At 38.7% G+C, this 16,191-nt stretch overlaps 1 protein-coding gene across 4 annotated transcripts in view; it reads left to right on the top strand.

Moving 5' to 3' along the window:
- Window positions 1-14,460, top strand: part of FBXW7 (F-box and WD repeat domain containing 7) — a 176,497-nt gene extending 162,037 nt beyond the window's left edge. For 3 of the 4 annotated variants that reach the window (XM_058838234.1, XM_058838236.1, XM_058838235.1), the window contains 6 exons: window positions 726-862; window positions 2,506-2,619; window positions 5,688-5,869; window positions 6,927-7,152; window positions 11,124-11,334; window positions 12,388-14,460. In XM_058838234.1, coding sequence (XP_058694217.1) covers window positions 726-862; window positions 2,506-2,619; window positions 5,688-5,869; window positions 6,927-7,152; window positions 11,124-11,334; window positions 12,388-12,656 — 1,139 coding nt within the window. In that variant the 3' untranslated portion in view covers window positions 12,657-14,460. Of the gene's footprint in view, window positions 1-725; window positions 863-2,505; window positions 2,620-5,687; window positions 5,870-6,926; window positions 7,153-11,123; window positions 11,335-12,387 lie in introns of those variants that run through there. The other variant, XM_058838237.1, reaches the window with a different exon arrangement.
- Window positions 14,461-16,191: the final 1,731 nt, after the last annotated feature.

Raw genomic sequence — 16,191 nt, 5'->3', positions numbered from 1 at the left:
GAAGAGTGAAATCCACATACTGGCAAGAGACAAGACTCCTGCCCGTAATGAAATGCAGTGGAGAGAGGAGCTGCATAGAAAAGAGAGTAGGGTGAGAGAATTGCAAAAAGAGCTGTATCTGTAGTAGCAAGGCTAAAACAAAGCACTACTGCTTAAGTGTCAAGTCAGAAAGGCCATAGCTATACTTAAATTCCAGCCAAGAGAGGACAATGCCAAAAGCACTCAGCCTTTCAGATCAAGAAAGTAATTAAAAGCTCACTAATACCAGGAGTCACAATGAGCTTAAAGGTAATGAAGATAGGTGACCAGAGTGGAGAGCCATGGACAGAAAGGTTGACTTCTTGAACTGTTCCAGAATAAGCATATAAGTGGTTAAGGAGGTGTTTTGGACAATACCTGTTTGTAAAAGGCAATGTTCTGCTGCATTGCCTCAGAAAGGGAGACCCAAACCCAAGCTTGGAGGTTGCCAGCAAGGAATGATGAACTAGAGCATTTTCAGTTGTGATTATGGTAATGATTATGCTGAACTGACAAGGACAGACAGAGAATAAATCTCTGAGGAGCAGGGTGGTTTCACTGACACAGAAATGTTGGCATGCAGGAGGTTGTTACGTTTCTGCTGTATTTTAATATCAGGGGTCACAGTAAAGGTTTGGGAGGGAAGGTGTTTCCTGTGGGGTGGCCTCATCTCTTCCCCTCCCCCCTTTTTTAAAATTCCATTTTAGGGATTGATGAACCATTACATATCAAGAGGAGGAAAGTAATAAAACCAGGCTTTATACACAGTCCGTGGAAAAGCGCCTACATCAGACAGCACAGGATTGATACCAACTGGCGGCGGGGAGAACTGAAATCGCCCAAGGTGAGGTTCTGAGCTCTGTGCACGGGGCCGTGAACAAAGCAGGATCAGCTCGTGGCTCGGGTTCTTTCCTTTGGACAAACAAGACTATCCATGCACAAAAAGCAGTGAATTGCTACAGAAAGAAATACTTTGTGTTTTAGCTTACCCTGGCTTTAAATTATATTCCAGCCACCATTTTGGCAGTGTGTTATGCTTCATACTGCAGAATCCTTTCACTGCTCTTCTAAGAATTTCTGTACAATTTTGTGAATTCTAATAAATAAGCCAGTCTCTTTGAGACAGGTAATCATGAAAACTTGATTAGAAATTCTTATATTTAAACATACAGACACATATATTCTATATATGTCAGTGTATATGTACGTATTGGTAGAGCTGGTCATGTTGCAACATAAAAATACTCTACAACTGTTCTGTGATCAATTCATGCTTTATTTTTAAATATATTCTTCTAAATTGAGCAGCACAAGACAAAACTTTATTCTGTGTTAAGATTTTAGTGGGGTTTTCTAAATGCTAAAATTATTTTAATGACACTGATATTTATCATTACATCCTTTCTGATAAGAAGCAGTATTTCAAACCTTTTGTAAATAAAATAGCAACTCTCTAATCAAACCTGATAATGAACAAGCAGCCAAAAATGTGAAGAAAACCCACATTCATGGCTTTTTAAGATTTTAAGGCCATTTACCTCTTTTCTTAATAAAAATAACAACATTAAATAAGAATAAAAGAATTCCCATGGAAAACCTATGGCTATATCCTGCTGTTTATTGGGCCGTGACTTATGTACATCTCTGGCAACAGTTCTGTATTTCTTGCCTAGATATGCCACATCAAGTTATCTTGGAATTATTATTAAAATTACAGCCTCTGGCATTATCTAAATGCCATTTCATTTCAATGAACATCTTGAAAAATGTTTGGATATTTTAAATAAAAAATTCTTCTTCCTATGTATTCTACTAAGGATTTTTTTTTTCCATATTGCAATAAGATATACAGAATTACAGTTTTTCAAAAATCAAGCATTGAAAAAAATCCCACCTCTATAAAGCAGCATTCCAGTCCACATTACCAGCACATGGAATTGTTGCTTTTGTGTGTATTTAACTGAATTGATGGTTTTCTATTTTTTTTCTTTGGTGCTGCCTGGCATTTAACACAATACAATGCTTGGCTGGTAAGGGGAAAAAAATAGATGTGGTCAGCCTTGACCACTGGAATACAATACTCAGCAAATAATCAGCCCATCCTTTTTAGTCAAGATTGGAACAAAAGGGAACAGTAACTCAACTGAAAAATAAAGAGATGGAATAACTGCAGAGGAATAGAGCAGTGTTCAGTTACTAATTCAGCTTTTGTTAGTGATTTTTCCTGGTACTTTTAGGAGGCTTGCAGTAACTGTAGTGTTCCTGCTAAGCAATGCAGCATCACTCCATGGAAGGAGGGAAACACCTTCTTTGGTCCCAGCTGGCGGTAAATTAGACTTGACACACGGGATTAAGGAGCCTTATTATTACTGAAGCAACTCTAGCATTTTGTAATTTATGAATCAGAAGAGCACTTTGTTTCTCCTGCTTCTCTCTAATCTTCTGCATTAAATTGTGACCGTTGCTTTTGTGTTTTTTGGTTGCCAGGTGCTCAAGGGCCACGATGACCATGTGATCACATGCCTGCAGTTCTGTGGGAACCGCATCGTGAGCGGCTCCGACGACAACACGCTCAAAGTGTGGTCAGCAGTGACAGGCAAGGTAAGGTGGCTGCTCTGCTGGATTCCTTGGGGAATGAGCCTCAGGTAGAGCAGTGGCACAGCAGAAATGCTGCTGTGCCATCAGACCACACTGCAGGGTGGCCTTTGGTGCCTCTGGGGCAGGAATTGGAGGTTGTACTGGATAAACATGTGGGTTGCCTTTTCCCACACAGAAACTGCTCCAGTTCAAAAAAGTCACCTTGATGTGAAATTGCAATGCTGCTCATGTTACCACTGGCATATATCCCTGTTCTCTTGGCAATTCTGCTATTCTTGTGGAGTCGTTTGTGACATGGATTCTAAAGAATTTGGACAGAAACATTACTTTATCTTCCTTAAAGCTTAACTTAGGCTGCACTTACCCCTCTGGATCTCCTTTTTTCACTTGTCTTCTAGTGTTCTTTCTATTGTTTTCAAGTTTTTGCAATGGAGTGTTCATTTTACTGGCTCAGATTTCAAATACAGAGTTTGTTTTTCTTTCCAAGCCACTATATCGCTGAGCCACAAGAAAAAAAAAAAAATTAACTTGCTTTAGGTTTAAATATTTCCTATTAAATTAGATCCAGCTCAGGCAGGAATTTAATAAGCTTCAATAATTTAATTCTGGCTTAGAGGAGCAAAACAATATGTGCAATCAAAAAGACAGTACTGAGCATTTCAGTCATGTTAGAACATCACAGCTGCTCAGCCCACAGGTTTTTTTTTTGAGGTGACTGACCGACCAAGGATGTAGAAAAGGCCTTGGGGAAACAGTACTTTTGCCTTTTAGACTGGTATTGTGTGCACTTAACTTGATTTTAATGGTATAGATAACAACAGGACAGCTGCTGAGGATAACATGTTTAAGCTGTAAAAGGTATCCACTTCATAATGTGGAAGCTGAATGTATTCAGCATTTGTCATTGCATGCCCAGAAGATCCTTGAAGGGACTGTTAATCCTACTGTGGGCAAGAATAAAATTAAGAGCCATAGGCAGCCTCACCCTGCTGCTGTCGGCTTCCCTACAACAAACTGCCTAATGAAGGATCCCATAATGAAATGTGCATCTATTTTAATTGAAAAGGGCATCTTAAACACAAATGAAAATACTTTCTTTGTACATACCACGCTCCCAAAAGCAAAACATTCCCTTAAATATATCAAATTAAGCACAGTGGCATGACTCAACAGTTGCTGTTCAGTAATTTTTTGAAAGTAATTACAAATCCTAGTGGCCATTTACCCCAAACCTTTAAGAGAGCCAGAAATCGTGTCTGAAAGATGGAAGCGTGCTGTATCAGCCCTCATGCTTACTGATGCTGAAGAATTAATAAAATAAAGAAACCCTAAAGGTTGGTTTGTGCAAATGAACATGACTAAATAATTCCCTTGACAGATGCAAAGCCCAAAATAAGGATTCTGTGTTCTTACTGCTTTAACAGGATGATTTCTTAAAATATGAGCACATTGGATGAAATAAGAAAAAAAGAAAACTGTAGAAATGAACGTCAGCTATGAAGTGAAAAAGATGGATTTGATAGCAGTGAATTAAGCCAGATGCCAGTAATTGCAAAAGACCAGTTAAAAAATTGTTAAAGAACAGGAAATCTATGTAGAACAAAAAAGCAAATAATTTTCAAGAATGCTAGAAAGAACAGGATATTAACAACGAGAATTACTGTACTGTCACTGATGCAGAAAAAAATACTTTGGAAGAAATTCATGTGATAGAAATACAGCATGCAGTGATAATAGAACATTTTAGCTGAAATTCATGCTAACTACCAAAGTTATGATTTTTGTTATTAGAGTTGATCCAGATAATCTGTATTTGATTTTTTTTTCCCTCTGAAGTAACCTTTGGCTTAAAATTAGTGCATTTTCAAAAGGTATGATCACAAGAAGAAGATCCAGGACAGGACATTTAGAAAGCCAAAATGCATCAATGTTTAAATGGAACGAACTGAAAGACTGGGTATTTAGGATACACTGTCTCAGATAAAAAATGTTGGACTGTGTCAAGAGGAGTCAACTAACAGTTAAAGGAAGGCCATGGCAATTAATGCCACTTAGCATTAGATTACAGAAAAAGAGATCCTCAAACTGCCTTGACCTCTTTTCTCATGCAGTTACAGGTTTGACTGATAATAGTGCAGAAGTAGATGCCTGTGTGCACTGAAAGGCTCTATCCCCACGACAGAACTGAAGAAAATAGAATAATGCAAAAATCAACATGGCACATATTTGAATGGGTTAGAAAATAGGTAATTATAGAGATCATGTTGTTAAAGTAAATGCAGAATCTTCATGGAGTATCTTTCTAGAGGAGTCTTGCAAGGATCTTTCCTTGTCTGTGCTAATTAGCATTTATTGCTGCCTGGTGGGAAAGCATATATAGTCATTACTTGTAGGGAAAACAGGCTGGGAGACAGAGACAAGCCATGGTTCCGGGCTGACAGGGGTTTTATAGAAGAAGGTGTGAGCAAACACTGTCTCTACATGGTGAGAAATCATGTCATCCATTTGGGATCAGAGAAGGGAGGCTGTGCTTATGTAGTGTGGGATTCTCTCCCGGGCAACAGTAAAGTCTGAAAAAAGTCTGAAACATGGTTCTGCAGGAGTGATGCTGTAGCTGTGCTTTACAGAGTGCAGTGTTTCTTGGATAAGCAAACAGAAAAACACAACAAAAATATATGGTTTATAGAATTGTGGTAAAACTACCAAGTGTGTGCTCTCTCCACTTCTAACACACTTCAAAAAGCTATTGGAAATCCTGCAGTGACTCAGAAAAATGCCAGGAAAATGACTCAAGGCTGCAAAACATGTCCTTGTATTGAGAAATTTGGAAAGACAGCTTAGTTTGTCAAGGGAAAGATTACAAGAAAAATTCCTTAAAGTACCAACAATTGAAAGAGAAATTTGATGAGTATTTTTTAAAAGGGGGAATTTTTTTGTTCAATCAGAAAGAAGTCTCCAGGGGTCTTCTGGCTCTTGCTATGAGAGCCGACTCTTACCTCCAAGATTGCTTTTTCTTGAGGTTTCCATTTCCCGGAGTCAAAAGGTTAACTAAGGAAAATGTTTCTTTTCAGTGTTTGAGAACACTGGTTGGGCACACAGGCGGAGTGTGGTCATCACAGATGAGGGACAACATCATCATCAGTGGCTCTACAGACAGAACATTGAAAGTCTGGAATGCTGAGACCGGGGAATGCATCCACACCTTGTACGGACACACCTCCACCGTGCGCTGCATGCATCTCCACGAGAAAAGGTGAGGCTTTGTGCAGAGCTGCAGCCACAGCCTGGCCTGCCATTTCTACCCTTTGTGCTCACAGAAAGTGCTCCTGAAACTTGGGGACCTCATCCAGCACCAAGTGAAACACAAACCAGGCAAAACATAAACCAGCACCAAGTGTTGGAGGAGATGATTAATAGGAGCAGAAGCATAAGAGTACTAAATGAAGAACGGAAAATTGAGTCACGTACTTCAAAAAGTCCGCATGATTTCAAAGCTGATTCTTTGTTAGACCATGATCCAGTCTCCCACACTGAATAATTTCTTCTTTTGTCAATGCTACAAACTTTTACTCATTTTACCAAATAACCTTTTAAGTATTGTCACTGCAGTATTTTATGTAAATTTTAACTGATTATAACATAATTTTTGCAAAATTGTAAACCATGTCTTGATTCAACAAACATTGGCAGAGCTCTGTTACTTGGCTGTGGTATGGAGCTGTTGACAGAGAGATTGTTGGTTGAATTTCTTCTCTTTTGAAGAATAATGAGGTTTTTCTATATAAATTCCATTAATGTTCATTCCATCTCATTTCTGTTATTGCCTAAAAAACCTTATAGAAATATAAACTGAAAAAAATATCAAGCAGAATAACTGTTACTTTACTAAAAGTGAAATTTCCAAAGATCTTTGTTTATTTGTTATAATTAGTCAACTCAGTTATTAAAACAGAACGCCCATAGCACTGGCTGGAGCTCACCATGTTCATAAGCTTTCATGGGTAGATACAACAGTCCACAGAATTTCTCATGGAATTGTTTTGCTGTTCAGGAATGAAGTGTTTTTTTAAATACTGTTAGCTAATTATATCAAATAGACAGATCCTGAGGAGGTGAGTAGAGCGAGGGAGAAGAACAGTCATTTGAGACCCCATGAAAATGTCGCACCAAGCCAGAACTTTGCTGGCTTGTGCACCAGCTCTATTTAATGTCCCAAATTAAAACTCAGAGCCCATTTGTAGCCAAGTTTGACTGCTGCAGTACTTTCCCGTCCCATGCTAAGTACAGGAGGGGTTTTCTCGTTGCTGCAGGGTGGTCAGTGGGTCTCGAGACGCTACGCTGCGAGTCTGGGACATAGAGACGGGCCAGTGTTTACACGTTCTGATGGGCCACGTCGCCGCAGTTCGGTGCGTTCAATATGATGGCAGAAGGGTTGTAAGTGGTGCATATGATTTTATGGTCAAAGTGTGGGATCCAGAGACAGAGACCTGTCTGCACACACTGCAAGGGCATACTAACAGAGTCTACTCGTTACAGGTATGTGATTTTTATCTGCTGCTTTAGTTTCCTTAAGTAACATTTAAAGTCAGTTTATTTCATCTTGTTTATTAAGTTGTGGGTACCTAGTACAGAATTATACAGACCACAAGAATACAGAGGCATCTGTGATAAACCCCTCCTTCATTTTGTTACACTGGTTATATGTTGTCTTAATTTAGAAACTGAAACGTTTTTTAGAGTAGCATTTTTTTTGAAGGACTCAGTACAGTAAAGCCCAAATCTCTATACCAGCATGTTGTTTTGTGGATTGACGGGTTGTTTGGTTGAGATATTTTTTTTGCAAATCTTGCATGTATTTTGGAGCTATGTTTTTTGCTTTCCTCAAGGAATTCCAAACTTACTGTTTTAAATAAATCAGAGGATAGAGCAATTGACGATATGCCAAAAACCCTATTGGATTAATGTTCTGATTTATGGAGATCTGTTTATCCTCATTTTCTAGTCCCATCTTCCAGTTCTAAACTATAATTCACAGTAAGGCTGAACCTAAAATTTTAATGATCGTATGTAAATCTCTAGTCTTCTACTTCCTCTTCTCTGAGTACAGGCCAGATATACAAGTGTAAGGCTTTTTTACCAGCAACGTGTTAATGTAGGTGCAGGTTATCATGGTGCTGCTTTGTGGCATCTCTCTTTTGCTCACCAGTTACCCACATAGCTGGCGAAGATACACACAGACCTCATGTCTTGGGTCTTCTTACCTTTACTAACCCAAAACATCATCTTGTTCATTCATAGAGTCAAAGCATAACTTCCAGGCATTGAAAGGCAAAAGAAATTAATTTCATGCTTGTGCCTGTTCACACCACAATCTGGCAGGACTTGAAAAAGAAATCAACAAAGACAGTTCAAAATTGGGAAATGGCTTTCAGCATGTAACTGCTCTGGTTTGTGACTCAGAAAGTGAAGCTCAGTGGTAGAGACATTTTTCATAAAGTATTTCATATCTCCCTATAATACATTAAATATGAACAAAGTTCCTAATTGGTTTCCTTTCCCAAAAATATGTAGCAAAATTTATCAAAAACTCCAGCCCTTCTCTTACATTCATATGCTGAGGAGTGTTCTCTAGATAAGCAGCAAGCAAGTTAAAAATGCTGTACTACCTACCTACCTCAAAAATGTTCAGAGAATTTATTTCATGTGGGGCAGTTTGGGAACAGATGTTATTCTACCTTATCTTCACCACTGGCTCCTGTTTTGGCTTACGAATATTTATGTCTTGCTCTGATACTGTAGTAATAATGGATCAAATAACTGGGTTGTGTTACACCATTGATATGTTCTGAAACAAATGGGGAGGGGGTTGGGCATGGCAAGCTGGAGGCTACAGGTGCTTACGGGTTTGGAACAGAAAGATTCTTTAAAATTGCCTGGTGGCTCCTGCCCTTCAACCTGAAGTAGCCCCAAACAGCAGAACTCCCATAAATACAATAATCAGATGGAATAAGCCAGTCCTCCATGGCAGGTTCCCCGTATTTCCCCATGTGTAGACCTAATATTTTCCGGAGATCCTTATGCAGAAGTTGAAGATCTCTAACTGTGCTGAGTTTTCTTACACTTTCTTACCTGCCTTTGCAGTAACCCACAGATTCTCAAGGTTCATGGATAACTCACTGGTCCAGTGAGTTTGTTTGTTTTACTGCAGCACCATCAATTTCTCTTGATGCCCAGCCTTAAACCTTTCTTTCTGAATACCTTATGAACAGGGAATACAATTAGTTTGTGGGAAAGGGGGAAAAGAATTCAAGATTTGTTACATCAATCAGGTTTAGTTCTTTTTAGGACAGAAGAATATTCTCTAATGTTGCCAAGTCTGTTGGGCTACTTGGCACTCCTTGTCTTTTCATCTGAAGTCAGATTATTTCCCATCCTCTTTTGAAAGCAGGGGACCCAAAGCAGGGTCCAGTCAAAGTCTTATCAATGCTTGCTAGAAGTGAAAAGCTATTTTTTTTTGCCTTCCATTCAGATACCAGAGGGTCTTTTTTAGTGTATTTTCACCAGGAGTGCAGTGCAGATAAGCAGTCTGTGTGCCAGTCACTCTCCATTCTTTTGAATCTAGGTGCCATGCCCAACCATGTCTGACTGCAGAGATCTAAGATACTCATTTTCTACGGGTCTTATAAGAAGCAGCAGCCCCAGATAGTCAAGTTTCCTTAACTGGGTTTGTTCCTTGCCTTATCAGGTACCAGTCAGTCCACATGGAGAAGTAGTGTGTCAGATTGCCTTAAATATAACCAAGATTCCTGTCCAGCCTTCCTTCTCCCAGGCTGCAGCTGTACCTTCATCCATTCCCTGCCAAGTTCAGATCTTCACACTTTTCACTTGACTTCTACACTCCTTGCCTTTGGTCAGTTCTACTGTTTCAAATGTCACTCAAATCCTAATGAAAATAGTAAATGCTGGACCTCTCTGAAACTCCTTCTGGTATCTCAAATAGTACTCTGAACAAAGTGGTAGTATCCCCGCCTCAAATTTGTCTCCCTCTTTGAAAAAATACAACCAAGACATTCGCTTTTTCCCACAAATCCGTGTTTGCTGCTACTTATCACAGTATTAAGGGCTTTTAAGTTCCTTGTGGGTATTGGATTTAGGCTAATTGATCCATAATTCCCCTATCCCATCATCTCCTTCAATAAGGGAGGAATCGTATTTGCTATCTGAAACTTCTCTGTCTTCCATAGGTTCTCAAAGATAGCAGCAGATGTCCCTGAGACTGTCTTAAAACAACTTGCCTTATGTGATTTTATTCCCCCATTCTAGCAAAAGTTTGTACTCATTTGTCATTGGCATTAGTGATGTGAGCCTACGCTCACATGGCTGAGGACTGAGACAAAAAGAAGTTAAATAGCTGGCCTCAATCAGTGTTTCCTTCCCACTGAGGATAAATGAGTGGCTTTTGGCCTTCCTCTTGGTGTGGCTTTTTTTGTGTTTGTTTTGTTATGTTTTTGGTTGGAACTTTTTTACACAATACTGAAATGGCTTTTGCTAGTTTTATCTTGTGTTGCCCTGCCTTTCTGGTTTTGTCCCAATGTGCTCTTTTATACACATCTATTGATCTAGTTTCTACTTTTTGTACAATTCCTTGTGGTTTAGCCAAGTGGGTCTCAGTAATTTACAACACTTCCTTTCTTTCTTTCACACAGGATAGTTTGTGTCTTTTAGAAAGTGTCAACTATCCTGAACTCTTCTTCCCCTCAGAGAATAGATCCATAAATTCCTCATGGGAAGGAAGTCTCGGGTTTTTTAAGTATTCCTTCTTGAAGCCCACATGTTTTATTCTACTGCTTTTTCCCTTCTTTGAAAATTCTGGACTCTTATGTCATTGTCACTATAGCTCAAGTTATCTTCCACCTTTCTGTTCTCTACGTAGTCAGTCCTCTTGGTCAAAAAAATCTCATATCTTAGCCTGTATGCTTTTCCTACAATGACTGGAAAATTACACTTCCTTAGTGTACACAATTAGGTACTGTACAAAATAGCTAAATTCCACATTTAGATTACATTTCCTTCCACTTATGTTGTGACTTTTGTGTAGATGATTCTGGAAAAATGTTGTTGCCCTTCTCCTGCTTAAAGTCCCTCTGACTTGTAAAAAAGCAAGATTGGCCTTTTAACATCTCATGTAGGAAAAATACTTTCTCTTACTGTTGCACACTGCAGGGTAGTCAGAATCTGCTGTGTTTAAAGGAGGTGTTTTCAGTGGCTCAGAGCCTCTTTTCAAACCATGTCCCTCAAGAGCCCACAGGTCTTCAACAAAAAATTGCACTGACCATGAAGCACCTGCTGTGGTATCAAACGTGGCCATCTCTACTGAGTTCTTACTTTGTACTGCAGTTTCTGAATATATATAGTATCTAACCTTGCATTTAGTGAATTAAATGCTTAATAGCCTTCTTTGTCAGGTCCTAATGTAATTGTTTGTAATAGATTTACCTTTCTTGTAGTTTGATGGTATCCATGTGGTGAGTGGATCTCTTGACACTTCCATCCGAGTTTGGGATGTGGAGACAGGCAACTGCATTCACACTCTAACAGGCCACCAGTCACTCACAAGTGGAATGGAACTCAAGGACAATATACTTGTGTCTGGGAATGCTGATTCTACAGTCAAAATCTGGGACATTAAAACAGGACAATGTTTACAGACATTGCAAGGTAAGTTTAAACTACCTTCATGTACATCAAGCAGCCTACAGTGATCCGTGCTGCAGATTCTACACAAAAAAAACTTTAAAATAATTATGTACAAAGAAACAAGCACTGACCACTTAAAACTTAAATATTTTTCTGATGACAGCTGTATGATCTTTTTCTGAAGTAGAAGAACAAAATGTATTTAATCTAATCTATTCAAATCACTTGCCTATTATGAAAAGCAGATGGTCTGGACTGATAGCAATTTGCTATGGGTATATTAGCCTAATAAGCCACAGAAATATGTAGGAAATTGCATCTCAAAATAGACAGTCAATGTATTTATTTAGGGGTCACTTGAATGTTTCAAAGCCTACAGTTTAATTGGATCAGGAGGCAAAGTACACTGTCTGTTGCAATAAATCAAGAGATGCAAGTGGAAGATATTTTCTTTATTTCAGTAAGAAGAAAGATTTTTTTTTTTCCTCCATGTTGACAGTTGCCACTCAGGCATCATGCACACAAACACATGGTCGTGTTTCTCTGCACAAAAAAGGTCTTGCATCATTCTCATATATCATATGCAGCAGTGCTGGCTAGAGCAGAAAATTAAATTTCCCTGAAAAGCAAACTCTGCTGCTTTAACATATATATTTATATGTCAGCATATGACTGTCAGTATTTCCTGATGGAGCAATCTCGTAAGAACACTTCAAAGGGACTTGGAGACAAACTCTCACAGCAGTCACCTCATTGTGGATGGTTAAGTTCATTTTCATGGATGTCCAGGTGCACATTTGCCCAGCTGCTCATATACAGGACAAGGAGATCACTGAAACAAAGAAGAAAATACTGGGGAATTTTTTTATACCTGCCTTCACTTTTTGAAAGCATGGCAAGGCTTCTCCACCTTTTAATGTACAAACCCAGGAGTTATAACAGATAGTTCTCTAGTAGTTCTAATAGATGGAAAGAGCTGTATGCAAATAGCAAGGTGTTTATTCTAGATGCAGCACTGCCTGACATTGCTTTCTAATTAATTACAAATAGAAATGTTTTTGTTTACTCTTACAGGTCCCAACAAGCATCAGAGTGCTGTGACCTGTTTACAGTTCAACAAGAACTTTGTAATTACCAGCTCAGATGATGGGACTGTAAAACTTTGGGACTTGAAAACGGGTGAATTTATCCGAAATCTAGTCACATTGGAGAGCGGGGGAAGTGGAGGCGTCGTGTGGCGAATCAGAGCTTCTAACACAAAGCTGGTGTGTGCAGTTGGGAGCCGCAACGGGACTGAGGAAACAAAGCTGCTGGTGTTGGACTTTGACGTCGATATGAAGTGAAGGGCAGAAAGATGAATTTGTCCAAACGTGTAGACGATGTTCTCCTTTCCCTCCCCCCTGGAAAAAAAAAAAAGAAAAAAGAAAAAAAAGAAAAAGGAAAAAATCCCTTGTCCTTGGTGGTGCAGGATGTTGCCTTGGGGCAACAGATCCTAAAGACCTACAGACTACGAAGGAGAAGACAAAGATGACAAACTATAACTGACAAGAGAGGCTTTTGCTGTCTCGTCACATAAAAAGGCTACACTTTTGACCGGGGCAGCTTTGCAAAAATCCAATTTTGAAATGAAACCAGGTGCAATTAATTTCTTTACTTTCCTCCAAATGCTCCTTGAACAATTTGGAGTGGGAAAAAAAAAAAAAAAAGTTACAGTTCCTGTTAACAAGTTATTTTACCACAAAGATCTTGAAATAAGCTGCACAGGCGAGCCTGCTCGTGCACCCCTGGGTCACCCTGGGTCCCGGCAGCCCCTCCGAGCAACGCGCTGTCCCTTAGCCCCGCTCCGAGCAGGGGGTTGGACCGGACTCCCTCCAAGGTCCCTTCCAACCTCCACGAGCAGTCACTGGTTGACTTTCAAAAACTAGAGAGCATCTGCAATGAGAAAAACAAACAAAAACAAAAACAAAGAGTCCATTCCTGGTGTGGAAAAGCTAAAATATTACTGTGAATTGTTTTGTACAGTTTTATCAGAGCTTTTTCTTTTTTTTCTTTATTCCTCTTTTTTTTAATTATTTTATTTTATTTTTGCCAACCATTGCCAATGTCAATCACAGTATTAGCCTCTGTTTAATCTATTTACTGTTGCTTCCATCTACACTCTTCAACGCATAAGTTGCTCTGAGGTGGCAAGTTGTCCTGGGTTTTGAGAGTCCTCTGATGGATTTAATTCGCAATGCTGGTGCTAGAAGTAGGTCTTCAATTACGGGATTGTTGTCCCACCCCTGTACTGTATTCCCAGTGGCCAAACTTATTTATGCTGCTAAATGAAAGAAAGAAAAGCAAATTATTTTTTTTTATTTTTTTTTCTGCTGTGACGTTTTAGTCCCAGACTGAATTCCAAATTTGCTCTAGTTTGGTTACAGAAAAAGACTTTTTGCCACTGAAACTTGAGCCAACTGTGCCTCTAAGAGGCTGAGAGTGGAAGAGTTTCAGACAATTAAGAGTGAAGTTTGCCTGCAAATAAAGAATTGAGTGTGTGTGCAAAGCTTATTTTCTTTTTTCTGGGCAAAAATTAAAACACATTCCTTGGAACAAAGCTATTGCAGCCTGTTCTGTGGGGAAATTTTTCTTTGTGAGGGCTGTGGTGAATGGAATGAACATACATTAAAAAAAAACTGACAAAATTTTTAAAAAATATTATAAAATACAAAAATTAAAATAAAGTTGCTGGTCAGTCTTAGTGTTTTACAGTATTTGAGAAAAAAACAACTGTTACAGTTATTGCTGGGAGGAACTGACAGAGCAAAAACTTACGTTTTTGTAAAGATGTCACATGCAAACAAAATGAGAAAAGAAAGAGTCAAATGGTTTGCCTCATTCTCCAAGAGCCACAACTCAAGCTGAACTGTGAAAGTGGTTTAACACTGTATCCTAGGCGATCTTTTTTCCTCCTTTTTTGTTTTTGTTTTTGTTTTATTTATAGTCTGATTTAAAACAATCAGATTCCAGTTGGTTAATTTTAGTTATGTAACAACCTGACATGATGGAGGAAAACAACCTTTAAAGGGATTGTGTCTATGGTTTGATTCACCTAGAAATTTTATTTTCTTATAACTTAAGTGCAATAAAATGTGTTTTTTCATGTTAGTATGTCTTTTTTTTATTTTTTATTTTCTAGTTGTTAATTTAATATTATGTATCCTGTGAGGGGTAAAGCAGGTCAAGTTGCTCATCTTACTGGTAGATGCTAAAATATGTCTTGGGACTTTTTATATAACTCTTCCACAAACAGGTGTGTGTGAGTGTCCTCTCCTTCAGTTGCCATGTAGGATTTGTCACGTGGGTCTTGACAAACATGAGGGAAAGAGATTTGCTCCTTCTCACGAAGAACGTGTCAGGACCTTGCTCTGGGGGGAGGCAGCTATAAAAAGCTTCCAAAGTACGTAAAACTTCTTCCGATAGCATCTCGTTACTGCATCTTAAATTGAAACCTGATGTTTATTATTTATGGATTTCAATCAGTTGATTGCAATTGACAGCAAAGAATAAATTCATAAATACAACTAAAATCAAAGTTGGGATTGTAGGAGAGCCTGAAATAAATCTTCAGAATAGTAAAATAACATCATTCCACATCAGTCCAACAGCAGTTTTATCAGAGCCCTGAAACCAAGGTAAGTCATCTTCTGTCTCAGAAACTTTGCTGTTGAGTGTCAGGTTCTGTTTCAAATCTCCTTGACCAAAATCATTGTTTTCTTCTGTGTAAGCTTTTGTTTCAGGGCATAGCATTTGCTTGTTTGTGACAGTTTTTCCCTGTAGAAAGCTGTCATTAAAAAAAAAAAACAAAACAGTAGAAGAGAAAATGCATGGATGGAAAGTAAAAATGTTTATATACTTACACATCTCTGACTATGTGCAAACAAAATTTAATTCCAATCCCTACATTATGCAAAACATGCAATGGTGAAGGATCATGCTCCATCTGGCCTCTAGAGATTAAAAAGCCATCCGAACTGACTGAGCAGCTCCAAATTGTAAAAATCTGTTCCTTGGGTTGGTGCTTAAGGAAAAAAAATTCGCAGCAAGCACTGACAGTATTGAAAGCTGTGATTGTCTCTTATTTATGCAAAAACAATTAAAGAGTTAATCCTTTCCTAAAATGGCAGTGAAAGACCGCCAGGACATTGCATGGTTCTGCTGGAGTGCAGGCCAGGACACTGAGTCCCCCGATGGCAGAAGGTGCGCCAGCGTGGGCTGAAGTACTTGTGAGAGGGGATGGAAATAGAAGGGTAGAAATATGAATATTTAATGCAGCAAGCAGAGCAATAGCTTTTAAGATTATGTAATTTTCTTCCATGATTTGTAGAAATTGCAACAAAATGTTTTCAAAGAGCAAAGGCGTTGGCCTGATGGTGCAGGAGGATGAGAGGTTTCTGAGTAACATTGTGCTGGAGGGCAGGAATACAAATCTGGGTGGAAAAGTGAACTGACACGAGAGAAACTAACAAATCAAGGTGTACAGTCAGTTCAAGTACATTTTAAGCAGCCAATATGACCAGGAGAAAAACATGCTTAACCAGAATAGAGAAGTTTTCCTCTTGATAGTGTAGTTCCAGCAGTATCTAAATGTTCAAACTAATAGAGAATAACTTGAACTTGTTAAGCAAACCATATTTTCAGATTCCTTCATTGCAGATTCAGGTTCAAACAAACTATTGGCTGCAAAGTCAAGATATGATTTTCACAGTAAATACAAAAAAACAACACAGTACCTTAAATTTTTTTTTTTAGAAAACCTTTTCCCATTCAATAAAACAACTTTACAAAGTTAATTGTGTTAGCGCTTTAAAGAGTTCTAATTTTATCAAGTGTGTTTAG

Source organism: Poecile atricapillus, chromosome 4, assembly GCF_030490865.1.
Source record: "Poecile atricapillus isolate bPoeAtr1 chromosome 4, bPoeAtr1.hap1, whole genome shotgun sequence".
Lineage (NCBI taxonomy): Eukaryota > Metazoa > Chordata > Aves > Passeriformes > Paridae > Poecile > Poecile atricapillus.
The sequence above is the reverse complement of the archived record's forward strand: the minus strand, read 5'-3'. Positions and strand labels throughout refer to the sequence as shown.